Here is a 27,449-nt window from a genome sequence, read left to right as displayed (position 1 = left end):
TGTTGGTAATTTTAATAGGTGCTTCTTGCTCACACGTGTCTTTTCACTACAGGCAAACGCAGGATTTAAATCTTGTGCGTACCTGAAGGTGCAGCTGACACACCACCCTCAGGAAAGCACAAGGTGCTTTTGGGTTCTATAATTGCAGGGGTAATGTTTTCTCTCGTTATGATTACCTTTACTACAATAGTATCAGATAAAAGGAGACACCACAAAAATGATGACGATAATGATTTTAGTGATCTAGCCGGAATGCCTACGAGGCTCACTTTCAAATTATTGAAAGTGGCAACCCAGGACTTCAGCAACAAGCTCGGGCAAGGAGGATTTGGCTCAGTTTATGAGGGACAGTTAGACAATGAAAGAGTTGCAGTTAAATGCTTGGATCGAGCTGGTCAAGGAAAGAAAGATTTCTTGGCTGAAGTCCAAACAATTGGTAGCCTTCATCACATCAATCTGGTGAGGTTGATTGGCTTTTGCTCAGAGAAATCATATAGGTTGTTGGTATTTGAATACATGCCCAGGGGATCACTGGACAAGTGGATCTATCAGAGAGATAAGTTTGTTCCTCTTGAGTGGCACACAAGACGCAAGATCATCACCGACATTGCCAGGGGCTTATCTTATCTTCACGAGGAGTGTAGAAACAGGATTGCTCATCTAGATATCAAGCCGCAGAACATCCTTCTAGATGAAAATTTCAATGCCAAAATTTCGGATTTTGAACTGTCTAAACTGATTGATAGGGGTGAAAGTCATGTGATGACTCGAATGAGAGGAACACCGGGGTACATGGCACCTGAATGGCTGACATCACAAATCACCGAGAAGGTTGATGTTTACAGCTTCGGCATTGTGGTAATGGAAATCATCAGTGGAAGGAAGAACCTTGACTACTCCCAGCACGAAAGTAGTGTCCAACTCATCATAGTGCTACAAGATAAGGCAAAGAATGATCTCCTGGAAGATATGATTGACAGGAGCAGTGATGACATGAGTTTACACAAGGAAGACGTGATTGAGACCATAAAGCTTGCAAGGTGGTGTTTGCAGAGTGATAAAAATAGAAGGCCTGCAATGTCAATGGTTGTGAAGGATATGGAAGGAGAAAGGAGTGTGGAATCGAACTTGGATTACAACTTCTTCGATCTAAGTCCTGCAGTCACTGTACAAGTTGGTGAGTCCAAGTTTTCAGATCCACCTGTGGTATCAGTCCTATATGCTCCTCGGTGAAATTTTGCAAAGAAAATTCTGCATGCACAAACTAGTTTCCATTTCTGTTATCTTAAAATGCAGCCTCTGTTTGGGGTTGGCGGTGAAAAAATATAAAAGGGTGCTACTTCTGTACCTTGTTGGTTTGTAAGTCGTTGATCGTCAGGATTGTGGTGGGATATATTACAAGAAGTTGCAAAATGCCATCGACATGTAGTTCATGTATTATGTAAGTACAATTATTTTATGTTATGTAATTTATGTCAATACCCATAACGAAAGCGCCTGTAAATACAGCCATGGACCATGGAACTGGTCCAATCTAAAGCAATCATTATACTCGCAAACTCAGGAGAGGGGCCGCAACAGCCGAGCCAGAGTTCCAGTTCATAACCGACCAGCACGTAATCCGCCTATGAATGCATGTCACCAGCCTCTTCAAATTCATTCAGATTTCACCGTTTCACCAGATGAGCTTGATTTACAGACTAGCAGCTTTCATACGAGTCTGCAGAAAACAGCGTCTGGAGTTCGCAAGCTTATTAAGCCTCCAACAACAAGCTGGCTTGTTTGGAGATGCAAGTATATATTGGACTAGGAGTAACAAGAAGCAGCAAAAATCTTTTCTATTTATGTATAGTTCAATATCATCATTGTATCAATCTACAGGCATTGGACGTTAGTTAATGCAGACCATGCAACCATGCTAACATTTCAGCGCTCAGTACAAAAAGAGAAACAAACAACATGGCACACGGTAGTGTCAGATGTAATCGCCCTGTACAATCTTTCTCGCAATGTACTTCCCCAAGAAATCGAACCCGTGTGAGTAGAGGGCCTCAATCTCCGCACGCTTGCCCGTCTCCACCATCAGCATCAGCTCAGCTCTGTGAGACTCCTGCAGCCAAAAACCAGCATAAATTAGATGTCACATAGCCCCTTAAGCTATAAGCATACGACATTTCCCCTAAAAAACTTTCCCACCAAAAGAAAGAGTTTATGGCCTCAAGTCACAAGATCAACTTAAATGATCAAGCATCAGGGATTAGCAGCTGTACTATGAAGATCAGAAGATCTTTAAACAATCTCAGGTAATCCTTAATGCAAAAACATGTCGCGTTGTTCCACATGAGCATATTAGTTTCATATTTAGAATGGTCAGCTACAAACAGAACATTCCAGGGAATTTATTTCTTTTTTTTTTTGAAAACTGGGAATTTATTCTTTCCCATAGCTGATTAACTTTCAGGTAACTGGTAATGGATGCATTGCCAACATTAACAAGATTATGCCATAGTTTGACACAAAATTTGCACTAGCCACACTCATTGGCCACTTATACAGAAATTATGTTGCCACCTTTTGGCCAAACCAAGAAGTTGTAATTCTAATAAAGTCATAATGCAGCTATATGGCACCAATTGATGCTAAAATGTCTCCTTTGTACGTGTTACTTCAGTGTCACCAATTGTACCTAATTTTAAATTTCGCAGCTTCCAGCACCACTACACTACTGCCGGTTTGTTTCCAAAAAAAAAAAAAAAAAAAAAAACGCAGCTTCCAGCACCACTACACTACTTGAAGTCTGAGGAGCCAAATACGCACCTGTAGGAACTTTGATGACAGCAAGCTTTTGGCAATCTGCAAATCACGTGGCTTCAGCTCTTGAAATGCACGATCAGGGATAAGCTGCAGATCATCCCCTCTTAGCCCAAGCCATTTCACATTGCAAGCTGGAAATGGAGAACAAGATTCATATTGTTCAGTGGTATAAGCATCATAAGGGTCTGATAACTCAGAGAAAGTACCATACCATATCTGTATGACTCCAAACCCATTGATATGCTTCCATATTTGTAAGTGCACAGAATAGCAAGCCCTGCTGGGTTCCTGAAAATTGGAAAATAAATGTTATCTGAAATGGTTAAAGGAATATCTGTCATCTCTACTATATAGTGATCAGCACAGGAAATGGCTTAACCAATCCACTAATGCGAAAATCAGCATATTTGGAAAAGTCTGGCTCAATCGATGCAAGATAAACCTGTATCATAACAGCAAAGATAAATGGAATAAGTATACCAAATAACCAAATATTATCAACAAAAAGATGGAGCTTATATCGAAGAAAATGTGCTCTACTAGATAAGCTGTTTTTCTTCTTCTTTTTTTCTTTGTTCTTCCAGTTTTCTTTGCCTCTAGGGTCTTTGTAAACAAAGTGGCATTTCTTATGCTGTCTCTAATTCAATGACATGCAACTCTCATGCACATTCGAGGTAAAAAAAAGAACCTAGTGGCGATATCAGGATATCCCTTAGCAGTGATCAGGATACAAGGAAGCTGATTATACAAGCGGTCTTCAGCTAGCCTCTGGAATATGGCATCCTATTCAAACAAGTGACATATCAGCAGGTAGTAGATAGAGACAAATCATTATTAGACTGCAAAAGCAATATTGGTACCTTCTCCACTACAATGATATACCGGGCATCTGAAGACAAATTTAATTTGCTCAATACATTCAGGTCTCCAGTAATTGCATGTCCTGAAGCTCCAAGAATAGAACAGTCAATTTGTTCTTCACCTGGTTCCTAAGGTAGTTTAAACATGCAGTTTAGGTGCTTTGTGAAAAGATAAACAAGAGTTTATCATGTATTCCCTCGGCAGATAATTCCAATAATTAGGACATATTTAAATATATCATGGAGCACACATGCAACACAAGGCGCCCAATCAGGGCCCCTCTGCTTGATGCCATGACTCCTAGGCTCTGCCTTGTACACCGGAGCAAGGAAACTACATCTGCATAAGAAGAAGGTACGGAATCTGATTAGGATCATGGTATGCGTCGATCAAGCAAGAACCAAATTGGTGGGGCAAAATGTTGACCTTGAATGGCTCTGTTGACATGACGCTGACAACTGAAGTACTTGGGCGAGTCCGAGAGGAGCTTGTAGAACAACTCCCGTTGGTGGACCAGCTTCCCCTCCCCCAAGATCTTGTAGCACATCTCCATGACCTTCCATACTATTGAAAAATATACAAGCATTTCAGCGGAACAAATGGGCATGGCAAAGCAGATAAATGTATCCCAAGACACTGAAGGAGTACTCGACCACCTCTTACGAACGCCTTTCCATTGCTTTCTCTCATCAGGGACCTCTTGCAGAAGGCGTATGAGAGGTAAATCGACGAAACATCACTCAGCAACCCGCTGCGCAGGCTGCAGTTGGCAGAGCTCCGGCTAATCTGCCGTGCAAAAAAGCAATTCCTTCAGAATGGTTTGCAGTTGCAGTGTTGCACACTGAATTGATCACTGATCAGTGGTAAACATACTATTCCCAGCACATTTTGCCATGGTCATCTGAAATTATGAAACGGAATGCTACAACTCGCAGTAATTGATTACGAATTGCAATAATTGACAGGGAATCGAAACCCTGTGCTTATTCCCATGGATGAAGCACGCAGAACCAATTACTGCAGCAAGAAAGGAATGGGGGTTTCGTTTTGGAACCTAGCGTACCAGGGGGAGGACGGAGATGGCCGGCGAGGTGGGCGAAGCGAGTGCGGCCAGGAAGTTAAGCACCGCCACCTCGATCCTTGCCCGGACCTACCGACGACAAAGAGGACAGGTCAGTGACCACAAAATTTTCGACTCGATCGAGGGCGGCCGAAGAAACGAGCGAGGAGGAGAAAGCGTTGACCTCAGCCGGCGCGAGGATGTCAGCGGAGCAGAGGCGGCGGTCGGCACCGAACAGCGACGCCGCCGCCACGTCCGCCGCCGCCTCCGCCATCGATGAAGGCGCTGCGGTTCGCGGCGGAGGCGAGCCGCCACTGGTGCGGGAAGTGGTAAATGGGCTGGGCTGGGTTGGGCTCTGGCTCCGCTTGGAGTAGCTTGGGTCTCTCTCTTCTTCTGGTCTGTCTGATCGGAAGTAGCTTGGACTTCTATACCTGCCCGTCCGCCGTCGTCGTCGGGCCACATGACAGAAAGGAAAAAATACGTTGCACACGGCCCGACGACGAAAGCCCCGCATTATTATTTTCTAGCCCATCAAAAGAACAAGCCCATGTGATTTGCCCAATTAGAAGAAATAAACCAGGCCCTCTCGAAAAAAAAAAGAAACAAACCAGGGACTTCCTCGCCAAAAAGAAAAGAAACATGGTTTGTGTATGTGTGCCCTCTAATTTTGTTATCTCCTTTAGAAAAAAAGAGTTGTCTGTTAATCTTTCTACATATCGTCTTTATCTTAAAGCATCTATTCAGTGTCCTTATTTCCTCTTTAGTTTTTTTAACGAACGGGCACGAGATTGTGCCTAATTCATTGATAGAGAGGGATAGTTACGACCGGCGAACCGGTAAACAGGGAAAGAAGAAAAAAAGACAACCGGGCTTATTCTCGCGCTAGGAGACTCGCAAGGTTTTTTGCCCCTGCTACAGTCCACAAATTCGCCTCGCTCTTGATTTTTGCCAAAACCGATAGGCCAGACGATTCCTGGTGCCAGAAGATTCTTTGGTGCCAGAAGATTCTTGCATTCTTTCCTTCCAAATCTCCCATATGATCAGAAGTGATATGCTTCGTGTCGCATTCCGTGAGATTCCTAGTGTTGTTGTAATGTTGCACCACCATTCCAGGCATGTCATGCTTTGAGGCCATTCATCCGGTGCAAGTTTCACCTGTGAGGTCCAGGATGCCACCAATGTCCAAATACGTTTGGCGAATCGGCATTCCACCAGGAGGTGGTGTGCTGTCTCCATCGTGCATCTGAAAAGTGGACAAGTTAGGCTGTCGTCCCATCCTCATCTTGCTAGCCTGTCTGACAACCACACCCTATTCTACAAAATTAGCCATACAAAGAATTTACATTGGGGCGGGGGGCACGACTACCAGATGTCGGCTATCTGGGATGCTTTGGTGCACCCGATGAACTATGCTTTGTAGGCTGAAGCCGCTGTGTATTGCCCACTCTGAGTGAGTTTCCATGTGATGCGGTCTTCCTGTAGAGGCTGTAGTACACATGCTCATGTTAGATTCCATAACGTGAAAAATTCGTGTAGGTGTGCGGTTGTGAAGCCTGAGCGGTAGTTTATGTCTCTTATCCGGTTGCTGTTTCGCAGCGCGTCAGCCATTGTCCTCGTTTTTCTTTGCGATCGGGTGTAGAGGTCGGGTGCAATGTCTTTCGATCTTTGTATCCATGCATCGGACCAGAACCGAGTCCTTTCTCCATTTCCAAGCTCGATTGTCATACATGCGGCGAAGAGCAGCCGGTCCTTGTCATCACACGGTGTTTCAGCTCCAATCCACGCCTTATCCGGGGATACCCATTCATGCCACAACCATCTTATACGCAGCGCCCTTGCAAATTTCTCGAAATCCGTCGTGCTCCTTTGGTAGACTGGTCCTTGTCTAGTTAACCTTGCATCCCCCCCCCCTCCCGCTGAGAGCTCCTTGTCACTAGCCCACAAGAAGCATTTGCGAATTTTGTCTATCTCTTCCAAAACCTCATTTGGCGTTTTGAGTACCATCAATAGGTACACCAGTTGTGAAGACAACACCGATTTGGTAAGGCTAACACGTCCCGCTTGGGTCAAGTTCTTGCCATTCCAAATTGAAAGCTTATTGGCTGCTCTGTCGATTAGCGGCTGGAAATCCAACTTCCTCAGTCGTCTGACCGTTAGCGGTAACCCGAGATATTTGAGAGGGAAGTTTTTCCGTGCGACTGGAAGGTTGACTAGTATGGCCTCGAGGTCAATGTTTGTGCAACTGATGGGTGTGATGCTTGTTTTCTGTATATTGGTGCTTAGACCAGTTACTTCCCTGAATTTGAGTGGCAGGTCTTTTAGGTTGGTTACATCATGCATCGTTGACTTGACAAAGATTACCGTGTCGTCCGCATACATGGTACTCTCAGTCTTGCTGCTCGGTCGTTTAGTTTGCTAAGAACCCCTCTTTTGGTTGCTACGGAGAGTAGACGGTGTAGAGGATCTATTGCTAGGATAAAGAGTAGTGGTGAGAGCGGGTTGCCTTGGCGCAGTCCTCTGTCGTGCTGTATCGGGTCCAAGGGGATCCCATTAAGCAGGACACGCGATGTCAATGTGGTGAGAAGGGCCGCAATCCAGTCCCTCCATCTTGTTGGGAATCCTCTCTCTTGTAGCAGGGTCTACTAGTCCCATCGCACGGAGTCGAAGGCCTTCGATATGTCGAGTTTCATGAGCAGGGCTAGTGTCTTGTTCCTGTGGAAATGACACGCAAGGTTACGCACGTATAGGAAGTTTTCGTGTATGCTTCGACCCCTAATGAAGGCGCTTTGGCAGGGCGAGATGAGCTTGTTCATGAACGGAGCTAGGCACGGGGCTAGAATTTTTGTTATAATCTTTGCTATGGCGTGGATCAGACTAATTGGTCTAACATCCCAAATGTCCTCCGCTCCTTCTTTTTTCGGGATAAGGATGATGTTGGCCTTGTTGAGTAAGTTTAGGTCCGCGCAGTGGGAGGCATGTAGAGAGTTGATGGCCGCGATTAGGTCATGTTTGATTATTTCCCAATAGTGCTTGAAGAACAACCTGGTGTAGCTGTCCGGCCCTGGTGCCTTATTTTTTGGTGTGTGAGTGATTGCTCGCAAAACTTCATCCTCTGTGAAACGGCTGTCCAAGGAGGACAAATCCACCGCTGGCAAACTCAGCGATGACCAATTGAAATCTTTCGAATGAGGTGGTGGTTCCTTCATGATGCTCTCAAAAATGTTCCTGTATGACTTGATGTTTATCGTTGTGTGAAACAAGCCATCCACTGTCTTTGCGCAGCCGCTGAATGAAATTCTTCCTGCATTTTCCATTTGCCTTTAAGTGGAAGAACCTCGTGTTAGCGTCCCCCTCCCTCAGGTACATTACTCTAGAGCATTGTTTTTTCCTGGCCTTTTCAATAACTGCCCACCCCATGACTCGTTGCTTTAGTTTTCCGCGCAACCATGAATCCGCCGATGAGAGGGGCCTGACATCCTGTGCCTCATCCTGGCGAAGAATGACTGCCTGAGCCATAAGCATCTTCATCTTGACCTCAGAGAGCATGGACGTGCTCCATTGCTTTAGGGCCCGGGATGTTGTATGGAGTTTGTGACCCATCCTGTGGAATGGTTCAGTGTGTTGAGTAGGAGCATTCCAAGCTCTGCTGACGACCTCCTAGAAGTGAGGCAGTCGTACCCATAAATTTTCGAACTTGAAAGGCATCGGGTGTCTCGAGCCTGCTTGGTTTGTTAGCAGAAGGGGACACTAGTCTGAGTGTGAAGACGATAGCGTGTGAAGGAGACAGTTTTCAAATTCAAGATCCCAAGTTTGGTTGCAAAAGACTCTGTCAAGCTGGACGAGTGTCGGTCTACGCCTTTCGTTGCTCCATGTGACTTTTCTGTTCTGCAGATTTATTTCTTTGAGACCGTAGAAGTTTATTGCGTCCTGAACCTTCTCCTCAATCTAAGGTTTAGGTTCCGGTTGCTTTTGTCTCTTTCTCGGTAAATGAGGTTGAACCGTTGAAGTCCCCTAAAATGATCCATTTTGTGTTGTCTGATGGTTTGAGGCTGCACATGTGTCTGAGGAATGCTTCCTTTTCTACACGCGGCGATGGGCCGCGACGGACTTCCTCTTTAGTTTCGGTTGTATATTTATTCTCCTTATTTTCTCAGTAACTAAAGTGTTCCATCTTTTTGTTTATGTTTGTTTAATTGGGCGATCATGTTATTGCGCCAAACTTGCGCTCTAATCACTGGTTTGGCCCTTTTTATTTTGCAAATTGCCATTAGTTTTTTCAAACTGAACATTTTCTTTGCCCTAGATGTTAAGTCAGTGCTCAAAACATTTATGTACTTGCACCGTTGGCCCTAATTTTTATGAGATATGCACAAATGGAACTACTATTTGACATCATTACTTCAATTATTACACTCTTTAAATATGTACCACCTCTACTTGCTAGAGGTGACAGAGCTCTTCAGAAAAAGGAAACAAATTAAAATAAAAGGCAAAATACCTGAAGCTTTCAGAGAAATCCAGCAGGCACGTAGCCTGACATGGCGTGGCGAGCTGTTCCACCTGCTTATGCACGCTCTGGATTTCCCAAGCGCATTTCCAAAAAGAGGTGAAAACGGTTGGAAATGATCGAAAATTTGTAGTATCATTTTCTAAACCATATTTCCCCCAAAAAACGGTAAGGTCGGTAAAGAAAATAATATAAAAATCGGTTAGAATTCCCAAATAATATATGTGATGGGATAAACAACGACGGAATCATGGTTTTTGTTCCATAGGTTTGAACATTCGTAGTTGTTAGTTACGTACCACAAGTATCTGTTCTTAGTATTAAACCAATTCATTCAATTAACACGATTCTATTTTTTATATAAACGCAGAAGGATATGATTTGACATAGCTTAGCTGGACTAGCTGAGTGACTAGGGCCTGATAACTCGAAATTTTTGTGAAAAAATGGAAAACAAATCATGTAAGTATGGTACATCTGTAATTCAACACGAAATATGATCTTATATTTCCATTACCATTTCAAAATATTTTCTTTCCAAATTTCCATTTATGTTCTTAAAATTATTCTTGGAAAGGAGTTGGTCAGTTATTTCTTTACTTTATCATCCCGACTCCAAACCTCTGCATCATAGTATTATTAACACGATCAGCTTTTCACTATTAGCACGATAAAAAGGAAGAAGCACTACCTATGTTATTTATTTTATTTAAGGAGGGCATATGCCCCCACAATTCTGACACTACTATTGTAGTTTTCTAATTTTTAATGTGGTAAATGATGAAGAGGTCTAACCTTACACTGCAAGGATTTCTATGGATGTTTTTGCAAGTTGATGGATCTAGATGGCACTTCAAAATAAGCTTAAGGTTAATCTGCAAGTTTATGAACTTAGATGGCATCTCTAATTTTTGAACCACCCACAGCGTGTTAATACATGAGAGACGCCGCGTGGCAACATCCTTAATGAATTTATGCATGATATCCCTCCATATGCATTAGGGGCATTATACGTACGTACCGAGGCTGCAAATGCAACTTGGATTTGACCATCGTGGTCTGACATGGATGGGTCATTTGATTAGTGCACAAGTCTATTATGAGTGCAGACACGCAGTCACATTTCTTCCAATCTGCTCAGGTCTCCAGCTGAGTATACAGTTTGAACACATATATGTACTATATTTGTTCTTTGAAAGAGAGAACATTTTTAGAGAAGAACTCCACATGTGAACCATTCTAGCTAGCTCACTCCTGCTGTCCTGCATAGTGTCTACAGTATGCATCATGCATGACTGCATGTTCTCAGTGTCACAAATGAAACCAGACCACAGATAGATGGAGCTCAGGCCATGCAGCAGCGAACTGCTGTGAATAAAAAGGCAGCTAGCTGCTGTGCTAGCAAAGGGCGAAGAAGGAGGAAAGGGATGGGTGGAGGAGAGAGGAATGGCCTGGAAGATCGAAGAGGGAGATCCCTGGCTGCATCCGTGGCGTGCGCAGGCAGCAGCCACAGGCAGGGAGCGATGGAGCGAGAGCAGCAGCAGCAACAGCAACAGGAACCAACTCCTCTTTGGGCGTCACGGGACTTCGATTTCCGCTCGACGAAAAGCTCCCGCCTTTTCCACTTTCCCCAACGCTCCTCCTTATCTCCTCCCCCTCCCTGGCCTCCGCGCAACCAACCACGCACGCGCCGGCCGCTCCCCTCCAGCTTCCGTCCTCTTCCTGCCGTCCTCGCTTGCTGCTGCGCGGCCGGCGTCTCGATCGAGCTTGGTGTGTGTTTCTTTCTAGCTAGCTCTCAGAGAGGGAGAGGGAGGGTGAGGAGCGCCGCCGGCCGGCGATCGGATCGGAGCCTAGATCGGAGAGGTACGTGCAGTGGTCGATGCGAATGGAGGGGCCGGGAGGAGGCGGAGGCGGCGCCGGCGGCGTGGGAGGGTGCCTGGGGCTGGGACACGGCGGCGAGGCGCAGATCAAGGGCACGCACACGCACGGCGGACGCTACGTGCAGTACAACGTCTACGGCAACCTCTTCGAGGTCTCCGCCAAGTACGTTCCGCCCATCCGGCCCGTCGGGCGCGGCGCCATCGGCATCATCTGGTGCGTTCATCTTCATCATCTCCATCTATCTCTAGCTCCTCTTCCTCTCCGGCCATGCCGATCGATCCACAGCCGGGTTGCCTTGTCTTTAAGCTTTATTTTGATCATCAACTAGCTCTCTGAACGACGAAGAAAGCTTTGCATGGAAACCTTCTTGCCTTCTTGGTCAAGGCTTTGCACTGGGCCCCGCGTGGCAGTGCATCGCCCTATGCAAGAAGCAAAGGGCTCCATCTCCATCCGACCATCCCCAACTAAGAATAACTTTCGCATCTAGGTGTTGCGTGGCCTACGTATAGTATCAGATATTCAGATACTATATCAAACTAAAAATAACACACACACACACACACATATTACATATGAATTTAAGGGTTACCAATTACAGTAATATTATGCTAAACATCAAATTTAATTTCCCTCTATCATGAAGTTGGCCTAATTGAAACATGGGTCCTGCTCGTTTGAGTCACAGGAGGGCCGGCGGCTTAGGTGTCACTGTCTTAGACGCTACTGATAAAAAAAATATCATCCAGTGTGACATGAGAAAACATCAACCCTTTTTTAATTTCTGTGACATTAATATCCAATGGTAACAAGTGTGTAGAGTGCAGACAAGAAATGCATTTTGCAATCATAAGTTTGGATGATGGTTTCTTCATCCTCGGTTCTAACAATATATATCCTCAAGCATGCGTTCACCTTCTAACGCTTGCATTGCATGCCTTCCTTTGCACAGTGCTGCTGTCAATGCGCAGACTCGCGAGGAGGTCGCCATCAAGAAGATCGGTAACGCGTTCGACAATCAGATCGATGCGAAACGCACTTTGCGAGAAATTAAGTTGCTGAGGCACATGAATCATGAAAATGTAAGTGATCCCCTCTTCTCCTCCTATGGTTCTAGCTTGTGAGTTGTGGCAATCTATGTGGCTGAGATGCTCCACTCTTGTCGGATCAAGATCCATATCAATTATGTTTTCATTGTATTTAACCATGGTTAACCCTGTAGTTCATTGCAAAGGTAAGCCGTCCTGAGGAGATCTGCCAAAATTTCTGGTGATTCTCTCTCGAAGCGAAACCATTAATTCATTTCTCTCATCTAGGCAGAAATTGCCAATAATTCGTTGAAATCACTGGAATGTTTGCCATAATGATTATCTTTGTAGATATCCCTTCTTTTTATAAAGATATTTAGTTTAATGTTCCTCACTTGTTTTTTCAATATGCCACTCGCTTGGAGTTGTGCCACCTGGCATATCATCGGTCTCTGCAATTATAATCCTAATTATGGCATGGAAACTTGTTTATCTTAAGTTAGAGATATAATGCATTGTTAGATATTATATAATGATGACTCGGTAGTCTCGTACTTCTGGTGACTTGTAACAACATCTACCCCCTTTTCTGCAGGTTATTTCAGTGAAGGACATCATACGCCCACCCAGGAGGGAGAACTTCAACGATGTCTATATCGTTTACGAGTTGATGGACACTGATCTCCATCACCTTCTACGATCAAACCAGCCACTAACTGATGATCATTGTCAGGTACAACGTTTTGTCTCGACAAATGATCCGAGATGCAGTTCACCTTGTGGCATGTTATTGTTCCCACAAATTTCAATTGTCAATTGTTTTATGTTTTCTGGTTTTTTTTTCGCACTGTATCTCGCACGCCCCAGGCTGCAGCTAGTAATGTGACTCTTAATTTCCCTTCTTGCAGTATTTCGTCTATCAGCTGCTTCGAGGATTGAAGTACGTCCACTCGGCGAATGTCTTGCACAGAGACCTCAGGCCGAGCAACCTGCTGCTGAATGCCAAATGTGATCTGAAAATTGGGGATTTTGGCCTTGCAAGGACCACAACTGAAACTGACTTCATGATGGAGTATGTTGTTACGCGGTGGTACAGAGCGCCCGAACTCCTGCTGAACTGCTCAGAATACACTCAGGCTATTGATATGTGGTCAGTAGGCTGCATCCTTGGCGAGATTGTTACAAGAGAGCCTCTGTTTCCTGGAAAAGATTATGTTCATCAGCTGAGGCTAATAACCGAGGTACGGTTCCAATTTCACCAATCAAAGAATTTGTTTTCACTCTCCCCCTTTTTGTGCAATCTTCTGTGCGAATTTGCTAAGGGTCTGAGATTACATTTTTCAGTTTCAGTGTAGTATAAGTGGCACAATGTAGATGAAAAATGAAAAGAGTCTTATAATACCTGAATGATAATATGTCTCAGAATTGTTCTCTATTATATTTTTGTAACTCTGTTCATTCTTGATCAAAAAGCTGGTAGGCTCACCTGATGACACAAGCCTTGGGTTCCTCCGAAGCGATAACGCCCGCAGATATGTGAGGTCCCTTCCTCAATACCCCAAGCAACACTTCCGTGCGCGGTTCCCCACTATGTCTAGTGGTGCCATGGATTTGCTTGAGAGGATGCTTGTGTTTGATCCGAGCAAAAGGATTACTGGTAATCTTGCAGCCCTACATGAACTTGCTGCATTGTAAAATGTGTCAGAAACCTATCTGGATGAGGAAGATTTTGAGGGTTTAGTTCAAATTTTAGCTAAATCCTATCTCAATCACCATCATCCAGACAGGAAAGTATGAATATCATCTTAACTGCTTTATTTGTTTCAGTCCCAAATGCCCTAAAAAATCTGACAGAACTAAACACTCATGCAGATATCATTATTGCATTATGAAAAAGATAACAAGCAGTAGTCTCTTGAAAGATACTAACATTGCTTCCTTTCTTTGTGCTATTGCAGTTGATGAGGCTCTATGCCACCCGTACCTGGCATCCCTTCATGAGATAAATGATGAACCCGTTTGCCCAGCGCCTTTCAGCTTCGACTTTGAGCAACCATCGCTCACCGAAGAAGCTATCAAGGAGCTCATATGGAAGGAGTCTCTCAAGTTCAACCCTGATCCAATCCACTAAATAGCTCCCATGTAAACACGAGCAAACAAGGATTGCATATGTATCCACTGCATGAGGAAGGCATGAGGCAACAGCAAGAACTTCAAGTGACCACCCCCTCATCATCTCATCTCATGGCTTGTCGATGATGACACCCTGACGTCGAAAACATTGGACATTTGTGAAACAACAAGTTTGATCAATAATTTGTAGTGGCAAAAGCTGGCAGCCTATCTGCATCTTGTTAGGTTGTATCTATCTCCTTTGGTTTGTATGCTTTAAGAAATCTAGGGGCTTGTCACTGCCCACGGACAGGACTATGGTACTACAATCACCACACACTCTACAGACAGCAGCTCATGTCACTTTCCAGCAGTTCGTGTTATGTTCTAAAATGTTGATGAACATAAAATCGCATGATATAATGTGTACGCACTATTCCCATTGTTCCTGAAACTCACACCATTCTTGCACAAACATTCCCAATACAACATGTTCTTCAAACCAGGAGCATGATAAGAGTTTACACGCAAAAGCTTCCAGGTAGCATCAACAAGGCCACAGAAGTAGCAACGCATTTGTTCAACTATGGAGATATCACATCAAGCTCTAGTACCTAAATAAAACTGATAATCGTTGCATCAGAAATAAACGAGACAAGCGGGCAACAAAGCTGTCCATATGATGTTAACTCTTTTCCTGGCAGGATGAACACGAATGATTACACATGCTTGGTGATCCAATCAAAAACAGTTGAAAGGGAAAAGGAAATAAGAAAAAGAAAGGCCTAGCTGACATAAAAGACAATTCAATTGAATAAAGTTCCTGTCCAGATACAACGACATGATGTCTTCTTTAAAATAAAGTTACTATCTCGTTGTTTACACATGCTACTTGGGTGACCCAGCAAGTGAAACAATAAAACATCAAACCGATCAGTACTTGCATCTTTTATGTACTCCACACATCATGACTTCTGTGCATATCGCTTCACAGGGGTCCTATCTCACCTCTCATGCCGCTGATAAATTGGATTGTTTTTCCAGAGCATGTAGCCAAAAACAACATGTGACGACTTCCAGCAAACATACAGAAAGGCCAATAAGCACTAGCGAGACAAAGTAGCATTTAAATAATCCTATATTTCATAAGTAGCATTTAAATAATCCTGTATTTCAGATACTAAATCCAAATGGAACTAGCAGTGTGTCCAATTACACAACTGAATTTCGAAAATATGACCAGCTGGGACTAAAAAGTATGGAAAATGAAATTATGTGGTCTGCAACTTTAGCCATGCCAATAACTATCAGCACAAATTTAACTGCAAAAGTTACTTAAGGAGCTGGTAAGTGGTAATAAGTAAATTCTCCAATCAGGCACATAAACATGAACATTCCCGAAAGTATCAGATACTCCAAAACTTCCGAGAGTCTAGAATGACGCGGACAGCATTCTAGGAACCTATAAATATACTTCCATGGACCATACGAAATTGAATCCCATTGTGATGCAACGTGTATCTCAAAAGACTGCATAATACAGAGGTTGCAAGAATCCCATAGTGAACAACTGGTAACAATGTCAAAGGAACATGTGACTTACAGTCCGTTCACCCTACAGCTGCGATTTTCCTTGCAACAGCTAGGATCAAATTATGATGTAAACAACACATGGAGAACTGAAGCCCCCAAATGATTGCTGGAAAGGAACCAGGGCATCGGAGAACAGGATGTCATACATAACACAATTGCTGTAATTTGATGGGAATCCAATACATTAGCATCCATAAAATTCGCCAAACCTAACAGCAAATGAAAAAATATGTCAATGTTGAATGTCATCATAAAAACTTCAAAATACATTCAATAATACATTAATACTAGATGAAGGACAAGGGATACCTGGCTGCCGGCAAAGAAACTGGTCCTGCATGCTAAGATAATGACCAGTAATCTTTTCAATTTTAAGCGCTGAAGCTGAGGCAAACGCAGCAATGGAAATAAATAGCCATCTCCTGCATATCAGCTGTTACCACAGCCACTAAAACACTATCAACAGTTAGTCATCACAACTCACCATTATGTTCTGGGATAAAATTGCAACACACGGGCCACAAAGATCTGTTTGATAGTTACTCTTCTATCTTCTCCATTATCTTTTGGGCAAGAAGGCATATTACTAATAAAACGAATATAATCCCACAGACTATACCAGACGACCATGAATTTCTCAATCTTGGAACATGTGGACCAGCTGTTTATTCTTCTCATCATGCTTCTCCAATTTTCATTAGATGTTCATAGTGCAGAAATGTATGAACTTCAATATGCAGATCATCAGGACTGCCAGAAAAGGCAGCAAGCACAATATGATCTGTCCAGTCTAAGATAAATAAGTTTTGTACTTACACAATCAATTGGGGAAGGAAAGAGGAAAAAAGAAATGTGCAAAATGGGAAGTCTATATTATCAAAACAAAGAGTTGAGAACCACTTCAAGAGTTAAAGATTCGACTTCTTTACAATGATGTCTCACTTTCTACCATCGCTACAAAGATCAAAGTCTCGAAGTCCGGTTACACTCAGCTTTCTTTCATATACTCTGCCCTTCAAAAACCATCAATGCCCGAATGCCCTCACTCTGTCAGGCACCATCTCATTGCATGACCATGCACCATAAACCACTTATGAAGGCCCCACAGTATATGCATGAGATCTTTAGAGCTTCATATGTGCTGATCAAATTTGTTGGTGCAAGATAATTACGATTTATCAGATAATCACTCAGAATATTCATCTCCACTATATTGCTCCATATCTTCTCCCCGAGAATGCTTTGGATGCTCATCAAGATCATCATCAACAGGAGATCTTCGGCGCTTCGAATTCTCCTATAAACGAAGAAAACCTTGAATTAAAAGGTACATGTAATGCATAAAACAACTGCTTTTTATTCCTTTTCATTTCATGTTTTAGGAGTGACAATACATTCTATTTTATTTGTTGTAGGACTTTGAAGAGGCAAATGTACATTTGCATAAAGTGTCCCATATCATTCAATGTATGTTACATTAAGATTGCATCCTTTTGTTCATCGATCACTAGGATTAACAATGAATGGTCTATGAGACAGCAAGAGGAAGAGAATGGTATTCAATAGGGGGTGCGCTCATCACGTGTTTTTCTTAGTAGTGTGCTCTCATGTAAAACATGGCATAAAAAGGAGAACAGAAATCGAATAATGCTCTAGTGATCACATGAAGGTAGTGATTGTGACAGCAATAATGTGAATTAATAGCAAGAAGTCAAGCGATTAGACATAAGGTTCAGTGAGAAAAATGCTTACATAAGATACTTAGAGAAACAGAGAACTGATTTAATAATTTTTTTAGCTCAAAAGAGAGATTTCATGATGAACTACAAGAAAGACTGAACCGTTACATGCATGCCAGAAGATTCTCCACGCTCCATGGTACCACCATGAGCTGTTCTGCTCACAGTAATTCGGGAAGGTACAGGAAAATGCTCAATTTCATCCCCAGATCTCCCCTCCTTAGCTTTCTTCTTCTGCAAAACTAGCTTAGTAGGAAGAGGCTGCAGAAAGGACCAATAAAATGGCATCAGTTTACACTCATGTGCCAAGAATAATTCTCAGATACAAAATTAATTGAGAATGAACATAACAAGTTACCAAATATCTTGCACCCTCCTCCTCATCAAACGTGACGAGGTATGTTGTAGGATCATCTTTATCATCTCCTCTTACCTGAATCAGAAACAAGAAACGTATGTACATATGTGGAACGGATAAGTATTATGCCACCAGCTAATAGACACAATCAAAGAATAAGTAGGAAAACAACACATACGTCCCAGTGATATTCTCTTAGCCAAGAATACTGTATATCATCTTCATCATCCAAGTCTCTGGCAAGCTGATGAAACAACAATAGTCACCATCAGAATCACGTAGTGCATAACGTTTTGAATAGAAATATACCCGAACAAATTCATACCTCATGGGGTGCTGGGGCCATGTATGCCAAAAACTTCTCTTGTTTTGTAGGGTCTGAACCATTGACACTAAAACTTTTCATCACAGCCTGCCATGAAAACATAAAAACGTTTCAAATATAAGCAAGGCCGTCATCTAGGTGTAGTCATTTGGGAGCCATGTCCAGAAATATGTGCATGCATTGAAGTCCAACTCGGGTGCGGGTGTCCAATTCCACAAACTCTAGAAAAGAGCATTCAGAGGTTTGTCTAATATATGTTTTGTTTTAAATAAATTCAAACAGAAAATAGAATCAGAAATTGTTTTATAGAATTTGCTGTAATATCACACTCCTGAGTCCTACTGATAAATATGCCATTGATCGACCCAAGCATGCATGATGCATCTAAAAGGAAAAAATAAAAGAGAATAAATTAGGGGTGCCGTTTCCGGCCCACTAGGCCACCTCTAACCATGACTTACCCTAAACCCTCATACGGCCACTCTAAATTGCTCGCTGCCAGCCATCACCAACAACAAGGGCTAGCAACGTAAAATGATAGCCCATGTCCTCGCCTGTCCAATGCTCTCAGTTTTACCAACAGCCCTCTCAGTGGATCTGGCTGCCCCTGCGCACGGCCCTGCCATGGCTGCAGTTCTCTGTCTCCTGCACTGGCATCCTTTGCCTTCCCTTCTCTATCTCCACTCTTCTTTCCCAGCCCTGGCCCTCCCATATAGCTTCAAACCTTCAGCTTTTGCCTTTGATACGCTCCGAGGTGTCTGATATGAGACACAGCAATACGAGTCGACACAGCAAAAGACATGGCAGGCCCCGGTAACATTGGTCTAGACTCTAGAATTCACTTTGATATGGGCATGCCATAAATTTGAACTATACTACAGTACCTCCACTAAACTCTAGATATACCTATATCCAAGAGGGGATTGCAATTGAATAAGAAATCCTAGGGCAGAAGAAAATTGAGCAAAAGGAACTAACCCGGGATTCACATTCATCTCGTGCAGTTCTCTCAAGCTTGTTGTACTGCTCAGAATCAGCAGTCGGATCTCCATCAAAATTCGCCATAACAAACGGATCATCGTACCTGTTTAGGTGAACAGAGGTCAAGATAAGAGTAACATAATATCCAACCTTTCTATATGGCTCTTAAGGTAAACTTTTGTGCAGTTATACCTCAAAAGGGTAATGAAGCAATAGGGGAAATTTCACAAATTACTGTTAAAGAAAATGAACTTTCCGGTCATATAGCAAGGGCCTTTTCTTTTCATAGATACACAAATAAAGAGGTAAGAAGGCATAGCTCAGTAAACTACCGGCACCACATCTGGTATAAAAAATGAATAATGTACATATAAATCAACATCTGAGAAGTAAATACCTATCAAAATCAGGTAGCAGAGGCATAACCCACTCAACTTGCATCCCACGTTTAGTCTGGTGAACAGGTCGTGATTTGGCTGTTCTGAAGGATTCTTCGATGGCTTTGATCTGTTTCTCTCTGATATACACATGAACGGGAACATAGTGTGAATGACTACACAGAACACAAGGTATGCATGTTGCAGCACAAGATAATCTTTACAAACCAAAGAGGAGCACGAATAGAAAGAGAACCAAACCTATCATTAAGGTTGTCCAGGAAAGCATTGCGACCCATCCTTGATTCTCGTATTTCCTTTGCTTGCTTCTCAGTAAGGGACTGCATACATAACCAAGCAATTTCTTTAATATATATCGTTAACTGCAACTAAGAACAAACAAAACTCAATATGCTTTACCGTTTTAGCTGCATCAGTACTCAGTGGAGATATATATTGTGTCTTGACCAGCCAAGAAACACCTTTGTCAGTGGGCCTCTCCTTTTTCCTTATACCTTCTTGTTTAATAGGGGTGAGGACCTCATCATCTCGCAATAGCTCTTCATCTTCAGGAGCCAAAGGCTGCTGAACAGCAGGGGGGCTGGGACATGATCAGTATGAATTAGGGATACTACAATAAATCCTCAGAGACTGATCAGACTCGTGAAAACTGGTCTAAGTTACTCTAGTATAATCCTTACTTGTATACACTCATGTCAAGTAGGTCGAGAGGTATCCCAAGATCCTCAGGGACAATCATTTTAGGCATGTAATTTTTCTCCAATGAAGTTATCCTGTATTTGGTATATCTGAAAAGGCAGTACACAGCCAAACAGAGTGAGCATAGTGGCCTCCAAGATAATTTGAAAAGCTTTTAAAATGCCAGAGTTAAGCATAATTGAGAGCAGCATAAAGATCCAAGGTATACTAAGCTTACAGCAAACTACAGGTAGCAAGGAAGCAGATAGCTATGGGAAAAACTCTACAATAATAAAGCAGCATAGCGCAAAAGACATGCCATGGTGGCAGTGGCAAAGGACATCCAATTATGTCATATTTATGACTTTATACGTAAGTTTACCATCTCCTGTGAAGCAATAAGCTCATGGTACCATCTCTATGTATGAGTAGCAGAAATAATGAAACAATTGATTTCAATTTTTTGGTCAGGTGAAATGAGCGTGCTAACAGTAGCACCAACCCTCCAACAGGCATATGGCTTACCCATATTAGCCCAGTATAAAACCCACCTGCCTATATTAATTCTTCAAATCAGTATAGCCATCACCCGCACAAATAATTAGATTAGGCATCAATGCAACAGGGATGAATGTGTGTTCTTACCCATTCCATAATGTATGAAATGACCAAAAAAATTTGAAACAGCAAAATAAGGGATACATTGGCAGCCAGCGGAAAACAAAAACAATGGTAGGCTTATATCTTCTTTATGATCTACAAGCAAAAACGGCTTTCCTTATCTGTAGACAAGCAATATTGGAATATGGCTTGTACCGTTCCAGATATGCCAGTTACTAGTATAAAAGTAGCAACAGAACAGAACAGCCCTGAAAAAAGGAGAGTAGACAACTAATAATGCTTACCGGTCCTTATCCCTATTCAGGGGCAGCCATTTCAGCTGAGCACTTGGATCTGGAAGCTCATTCCTAAACCTGTGTTAACCAATAAGAAAAGGTAATAGAGGATCATTCAAGTGCACAATTATTACGAAACAGACATAGATCACCGAGACTTAAATATTTGACAAATTGGGATCTGTTTAAGGCTCTATAAAACCTGTACATATTCAGAAACTTTTAGATACACAGGGAACAGAAAACTGCTATTTTATCAGAGTAACACTTTTCATACAATTACTAAGTCTTGATGTGCCTGCCCTGCTACAAGTCATAACAAAGAAATTGCTCAGTAGAACAACTCATCAACCTTTTGAGCACTATATTCTCAATAGTTCTCCAGAAGTAAGCTGAATTGCTTATCTCTTCAAACACATAGAGAAGCACAAAATCCAAAGAAGCTATGAAACAAATTCAGACAAGAATGAGCCTTTAATCCCAACAGCCGTACAATTCAACGATGACGCACAAACTTCTAACACGCAGCCTGTGTCACTCCCACTAATTAAGGATTGCACACGTGGCCATGTTCTACACCCCTAGCATGCATGGCCAATCAAGATGTTACCCAACCACATGCTGGGAATTGAAATTTTGGCGGGCGCACACACTTAAAACCTAAATGAGCAAAACTGTCCCCGGATTAGCACTAGCAAACACCAAAACTTGGCTCGACTTACTTGTGCTTGCACAGGAACGTTGTTGGTTTTTTGAGCCGATTCTCAAACCTCTCAGCATTGGGCGCTGATGCTGGGCGAGACCCAGTTGCCACTGCCCGAGAGCCACCCGGTGGGTGGTGGTGACGGCTCTGCGATGGCTGCTGATGCGCAGGGCGCGTCTGCTGCGTCTTCTGTAGAACGGTGGCCTGCGACTCGCGCATCATCTGCTGCTGCTTCCGGTCCTCCACCCGCTGCTTCTCGAACTCGCGCTTCTTACGCGCACGACGCTCCTCCTCGGTCTCTGCCCTCGGCAGCGCTGCCTTAGGCTGCTGCTCCTTTCGGGGCGGCGGGGCCTGGGCAGGCGGCGGCTGGGCCGGAGGCGGAGGGGGCGGGGGCGGAGCCACAGGGGGAGGGGACGGAGGCGGGGGTGGCACCGAAGGGGGAGGAGGTGGCGGGTTGCTGTTCCCACCGTAGGGCGGCGGCGGGGGCTGGTAGTACATCTGCTGCGGGGGCAGTGGCTGCTGCGGGGGGCCGGGGCCGAAATTGAACTGCGGCTGGTGCGGCGGTGGCGGGCCGGGTGGCGGCGGCGGCGGGGGGGGCCCCGCGTGGTAAGGCGGCGCCGGCATCCGGCCGTACGGCGCCTGCTGCGGCGGCGGCGGCGCGAACGGGTTCATCTGCGGCGGGAAGCCGCCCTGCGGTGGCGGGGGCGGCGGGTGCTGCGGCGGCGGCGGGTACGGCCTGTACGACGCCATGGCGCGGCGGCTAGGGTTTGCCCGAACCCTAACCCCAGCGCACGGACCTCGGGCCCGCGGCCACCTCTGGCTCTGACCTCTCTCGCTCCCCCGACTCCTCCTCCGTCGCCGCCACCGCAGAAGCTTCTAGAACCGCGCGCTGGGAGCCCACGGGACCTACTCCACCAGATCTGCGCGGCGGCGTGCGGGGGCGCTAGGTGGTCGGCGATTTGGCGAGGAGCCGGATGCGAGGGTGGAAGAGAAGGGGAGATTGCGGCGTGCTTTGTTTCTCGAGCGCTTGTGATTCTGCCCCCAAGTTTGAATTATTTTGGATGAATTTTGCAAGGATTTGCAGATCAATTCAAATTTAGCGTTTACACTTTTTTGTGCAGGGAAAGATTTTGCATTTATACTTGGTGGCTTCTGTGTTATTTGCAGGACAACGGCTTATCTGGAATAGGAGTTGGTAACGTTAGCTTGACATGATACAGATGTGGGGTTAACAAGAAAATGGCATATGATTGCTTTGGAGCATTTAATTATTTGCGTCTTTTACACTTTCGTCCAAGCAGTTTCTTTATTTGCTTGTTACGAGGAAACTATTAAAAAGTGTTTATTAAGTGTTCAATCTTCGTACATAGGTAACTTAAAATTTAGTACTTCCTTTTTCCATTCCATAAAAAATTGCAATACTCACCGTTTAAAAAAATCACAAGAGTACAATTTTAGGAATTGGATTTAACCGCCCTCCTAATTGAGTGCTTCGATTTGATTTGCATGACAAAACTAACTGCATGTGGCCAACAAATGATGGTATGAGAGTCTTTTCACACCACCACTAACCTGTATAAAAAAAAAGCTAGAATTGCACTTTTCAGGAATGGAAGAAGTATTTATAAGTTCATAAAAACTAGAAGGATATACCTAAGATTAACAAAAGTCCTTCCTCATTTTATTTTTATAGTTGTGCGGTATAATATTTTGTAGTCATGTTTCGAACAACACAAGTAGAGGTTCAACATCTAATCATGCATGTGTACGATATTGTGGCATGGCTTAGACTATATATTACCAAAAAAAACTTGTAATCCCTCGTATGTCATCGATTTGTCTACAACAAAGTGTACTTAAAATCAAAATTTTAAGCATTCAGAAATTAGAAACCAAAAAGGTTGAAATCCTGCGTACCTATGGTTGCTCGTGCCATCATGGAGGTCGAGGAGGTTGACATCATCAGCAAATGGACCTGGAGATCCTTCCATCGATGGGAGAAGTTGAGTTCCTAGATCTTTTGTGAAGAAGGGAGAAGGATGGAATCTATGATGCCGGTTAGAGCTACTCCGAGCTAGTGGCAAAAAATATGGCGGCGATGGCGAAAATTTAGCAAAGGAACGGGATGATGACAAACGGTTCAACAAAGGTAAAAAGAAGTAGAGCTTTTCTTAGAGTAGGTAAAAGGTAAAGCTCTAACAATTTAATCACGAGTATCGCCAGTCTTTGTGACGTGGCTTGTCCTGTTGTAATAAAAAAGGTTGAAATGAGTAAGGAAGAGATGATTTTATGTGTGCAAGCCAAGCCACAAAGGCGTTCAGGTAGCGTTTGGATGTAGATATTGAGTCTCAGAATTTGGAATTGGTAGTGGTAGCTCCGAATGCTGACTGTTTGGATGCTCTAGAATTCAGAATTGGAAATGAGCCTCAATACCAACTGGGCATTCAGCTCACCCACAATACCGAGCCAACCCCCTCTGTATTGGATGGAATCATTCTCTCCCATCCCCGCATATCTATCTCTCTCGACTGTCGCACCTCCGCCCGTGTCGGCACGAGCTGTGCCCTACTCCCCTAGCTCCCCCCGCTAGTGAGCCGCTCCGCCCCTCCCCATCCTTCTTCTACACGCGGCCCCTCCCGCCTCCCTTGGCCAGCAAGCTACTCCGCCCCTCCCTTCCTTCCTCCGCTCGAGAAACGCCACCCTTCCCTTAGCTCCCTCCGTCGACGAGCTGCACCGCCCCCTCTTCTTCTCCAACAAGATCCCTGTCATCTTCTCCAATGAGGCAAGGTTGGTGCGGGCGAGCTCCGCCCCGGATGCGGGCGGCGCGGCCTTCTCCTGCGAGGCCTAGGCGGCGCTCCAGCCCGGGCGAGCAACGGCGGCTGCACGTGATGGGGGTAGACCTCCGCGTCCAGGCCGGTCTAGGCAGCGGGGGGTGGGGGGTGGGGGGTGGGGGGGATTTTGTGCCCGCATCGAGGATAAAGCGACTATGGGAGAGCGCCGTGGAGAGAAGATGCGGCTATTTTTTTTAGATCCGAAGAGGAGCAATCGATTCTTTTTTTAGCAAGGCGGTCAATTCTCAATTCTAGGACATACACATCCAAACGTGAATTGGATTTGCAACCTGTGACATTCTAACCGGCAATTTTATCTGCATCCAAACAATAGATTTGGTATTACAACCTAATACCAATACTAGACTAATTTGGTATTAGCACCCAATTCAATTCCAACAGATCAATATATCTACATCCAAACATACCCTTAGCAAATTTTTGTAAGTAGGTTTGTGATGGGAACTGGCAGGTGGCTGGCCCAAGGAGGAGGAGGACTAACCGCAATTCAAAATCCTGAGGCCCATATGTACACCCTTTGCTCTCTTTTTTTCCCTCCGTACAATTATTTTTTATACCTTTGCCTTGCTCCGTGCGTTCTCCTGTACTGCTCGTTCTCAAAACCTGCCAAAAACGGAGTTCCTTGGAGAAACGCCTTGTTCCGTGGTAACATGTATTGGTCCAAAACATCGTCAAAATCTCAAATAGCTAATCTGGTATTCTGGTTTTGAAGTTTTAAGCAAAAAAAAAAAAAAAACTGTAGCTGGGTTCGCTAGCTTCGGGAGGTGTTTGGATACACCCCACTAAAGTTTAGCACTCATCACATTGGATGTTTGGATGCTAATTAGGAGTATTAAACATAAGTTAACTACAAAACTAATTGCACAGGTGGAGTCTAATTCACGAGATGAATCGGCTTAATAGATTCATCTCGCGAATTAGCATAATTACACTGCTAAAGTTTAGCACCTAGTATCCAAACACCCCTCGTTAACTCATTGCAGTGCTCCTCATCCGGTGCTGAACTGAACATTGCACTGCCACTGATGAAGTATTGAATTGCTGCCTGAAAAGAGAAGGCCAGAAGTCTACATGGGCCTGTCACTTTGATCCGTTTCCCGCTTATAGACCCCCGGGCCACCAAGAAGCGAGAACACGCACGCATGCTAAAAGGGAGCCAACAAGCTCTCTGTGCAGCAGGCAGGTCTTTACTGCATACTAGTCCGCATCTGACACAGTTGTTACCTCCGTTCCTCCTCTCTTTTGCGAGGCCAAGGATCCCTTCCTTTGACTGCAACTTTATCACCATCATTTTTCAAACAAAGTGGACACATGAATTTCAAATTGTAAGATCCAGTTCTTTGCAAAAAACAGAAAACATAACCGTGCGTCGTGTGCCTGAGTGCCGAACCTCTGCAATCGCTTTCGTCTGAATGTTCATCTCTCTTCGCTTTGAGATTACGGGGGTGTTTGGATACGAGATGTTAAACTTTAACAGTGTCACATCGGATGTTCGGATGCTAATTAGGAGAACTAAACATGAGCTAATTATAAAACTAATTGCAGAACCCTGTGCTAATTCGCGAGACGAATCTATTAAGCCTAATTAATCCATCATTAGCAATTGGTTACTGTAGCACCACATTGTCAAATCATGGACTAATTAGGTTTAATAGATTCGTCTCGTGAATTATACTCCATCTGTGCAATTAGTTTTGTAATTAGCCTATGTTTAATACTCCTAATTAGCATCCAAACATCCGATGTGACAGGTGTTAAACTTTAACACATGGTTGCCAAACAGGCCCGTCAACCATGACAGACTGACAGTAACCACACAGGCAAGCGAACAAGGCACTCCACCTCCACTAATTGGCCACGGAACGCAAGAACAGGGTGCAGATGATGAGCAGATCGTCACCGTCTCGATCGATCGTCCGGCAGATGCGTGACGCCGCCGTCCGCGCAGCGCTCAAAGTATCGACGGGGGGCCAAGTGCTTTCAGTACTCGTACTACGTGGCACTGTGGATCGAGAGAGAGAGAGAGAGGGAGGGAGGAACTTGGCCTCCGATCCGGTTGAAAAACTGAAGCGAAACCCTAGTTCTGACGAGACAGCAGCAGCGGCAGCGGCACACGGCTGCCGGACTGCAGATGTGTTTAATTGCCCGCGTCCGTGGCCGGGCCGGGCCGGCCGGACGGGGCCCAAGAAATTGATGGCGGTGGACAACCTTTTTCTGGTACACGGCCAACACGGGGGGTGATTGCCTCAAGTGAAACTTTTACATTTTAACCATTTCTATCTTTTTCTTTTAGGGTAGAAACTGGCAGCCAGAGAGAAACGATTTCTCAAAATTACCTCTCCGTGCAAGATCACCACAGCGCCAAAGATGATTTTTAGGGGACTGCTTTCAAAGGATATTTCCCCAAAGGTTTATTTTTTAAAAAAAATGTTTCGGAAGAAAGGCCAAACATTAAAAATTGGGCGTTGCCTGCCTATGACCGAAACCGTTCCTTTTAATCCATATAATTGATTTCAAAGTTCTTTTCAGTTCTAGGGAGAAAAAGGAACATCTTTATTCGAAGCACCAACCTGAAGCATCGCGTCATCGCACACTAAGCAAAGCAACATCCTAAACTGCGGCAATTGAAGTTTCAACGCCTACTAGCCAGCTCATTACATCTCCTT

At 44.1% G+C, this 27,449-nt stretch overlaps 4 protein-coding genes across 4 annotated transcripts; 2 read left to right on the top strand and 2 right to left on the bottom strand.

Annotated features, from left to right (window-relative positions):
• On the top strand, positions 1–1,751 carry LOC106804379 (G-type lectin S-receptor-like serine/threonine-protein kinase SD2-5). The gene has a single exon (XM_014805347.2). It carries the CDS (start codon positions 154–156, stop codon positions 1,231–1,233), a length of 1,080 nt encoding a protein of 359 aa, XP_014660833.2. The 5' UTR covers positions 1–153; the 3' UTR covers positions 1,234–1,751.
• A 67-nt stretch (positions 1,752–1,818) lies between these two features.
• LOC101767366 (meiotic recombination protein SPO11-2) lies at positions 1,819–5,102 on the bottom strand. Its single transcript, XM_004972747.4, has 11 exons — positions 4,920–5,102; positions 4,739–4,825; positions 4,332–4,461; positions 4,102–4,239; positions 3,926–4,014; positions 3,675–3,803; positions 3,503–3,597; positions 3,194–3,256; positions 3,026–3,102; positions 2,818–2,945; positions 1,819–2,110 (listed from the first exon to the last, which is right to left on the bottom strand). The coding sequence occupies exons 1-11, from the start codon at positions 5,007–5,009 to the stop codon at positions 1,976–1,978; spliced, it is 1,161 nt and encodes a 386-aa protein (XP_004972804.1). The 5' UTR covers positions 5,010–5,102; the 3' UTR covers positions 1,819–1,975.
• A 5,773-nt stretch (positions 5,103–10,875) lies between these two features.
• Positions 10,876–14,689, top strand: LOC101766968 (mitogen-activated protein kinase 2). Its single transcript, XM_004972746.3, has 6 exons — positions 10,876–11,336; positions 12,073–12,202; positions 12,744–12,881; positions 13,057–13,389; positions 13,622–13,805; positions 14,107–14,689. Exons 1-6 carry the CDS (start codon positions 11,122–11,124, stop codon positions 14,277–14,279), a joined length of 1,173 nt encoding a protein of 390 aa, XP_004972803.1. The 5' UTR covers positions 10,876–11,121; the 3' UTR covers positions 14,280–14,689.
• A 1,828-nt stretch (positions 14,690–16,517) lies between these two features.
• On the bottom strand, positions 16,518–23,055 carry LOC101766547 (protein PAF1 homolog). Its single transcript, XM_004972745.3, has 12 exons — positions 21,951–23,055; positions 21,238–21,306; positions 20,335–20,442; positions 20,054–20,234; positions 19,895–19,974; positions 19,654–19,773; positions 19,254–19,359; positions 18,276–18,362; positions 18,129–18,194; positions 17,951–18,025; positions 17,701–17,853; positions 16,518–17,150 (listed from the first exon to the last, which is right to left on the bottom strand). Exons 1-12 carry the CDS (start codon positions 22,679–22,681, stop codon positions 17,040–17,042), a joined length of 1,887 nt encoding a protein of 628 aa, XP_004972802.2. The 5' UTR covers positions 22,682–23,055; the 3' UTR covers positions 16,518–17,039.
• Between the last annotated feature and the right edge of the window lie 4,394 nt (positions 23,056–27,449).

This window comes from Setaria italica, chromosome VI (genome assembly GCF_000263155.2).
Source record: "Setaria italica strain Yugu1 chromosome VI, Setaria_italica_v2.0, whole genome shotgun sequence".
NCBI lineage: Eukaryota > Viridiplantae > Streptophyta > Magnoliopsida > Poales > Poaceae > Setaria > Setaria italica.
This window is presented reverse-complemented; position numbering and strand designations above follow the sequence as displayed.

Excerpts from the sequence above, each read along its gene's own strand:
- LOC101766968 (XM_004972746.3), top strand. The coding sequence starts at position 11,122 with ATGCGAATGGAGGGGCCGGGAGGAGGCGGAGGCGGCGCCGGCGGCGTG. Across the intron at positions 12,203-12,743 it reads GGCACATGAATCATGAAAAT|GTTATTTCAGTGAAGGACAT; the intron begins GTAAGTGATCCC and ends CCTTTTCTGCAG. Across the intron at positions 13,806-14,106 it reads TCCGAGCAAAAGGATTACTG|TTGATGAGGCTCTATGCCAC; the intron begins GTAATCTTGCAG and ends GTGCTATTGCAG.
- LOC101767366 (XM_004972747.4), bottom strand. The coding sequence starts at position 5,009 with ATGGCGGAGGCGGCGGCGGACGTGGCGGCGGCGTCGCTGTTCGGTGCC. Across the intron at positions 4,462-4,738 it reads CCATCTCCGTCCTCCCCCTG|ATTAGCCGGAGCTCTGCCAA; the intron begins GTACGCTAGGTT and ends TTTGCACGGCAG. Across the intron at positions 3,598-3,674 it reads ATATCATTGTAGTGGAGAAG|GATGCCATATTCCAGAGGCT; the intron begins GTACCAATATTG and ends TTGTTTGAATAG.
- LOC106804379 (XM_014805347.2), top strand. The coding sequence starts at position 154 with ATGTTTTCTCTCGTTATGATTACCTTTACTACAATAGTATCAGATAAA.
- LOC101766547 (XM_004972745.3), bottom strand. The coding sequence starts at position 22,681 with ATGGCGTCGTACAGGCCGTACCCGCCGCCGCCGCAGCACCCGCCGCCC. Across the intron at positions 18,195-18,275 it reads TGGCCCCAGCACCCCATGAG|CTTGCCAGAGACTTGGATGA; the intron begins GTATGAATTTGT and ends TTGTTTCATCAG. Across the intron at positions 17,854-17,950 it reads AGGAGGGTGCAAGATATTTG|CCTCTTCCTACTAAGCTAGT; the intron begins GTAACTTGTTAT and ends TCCTTTCTGCAG.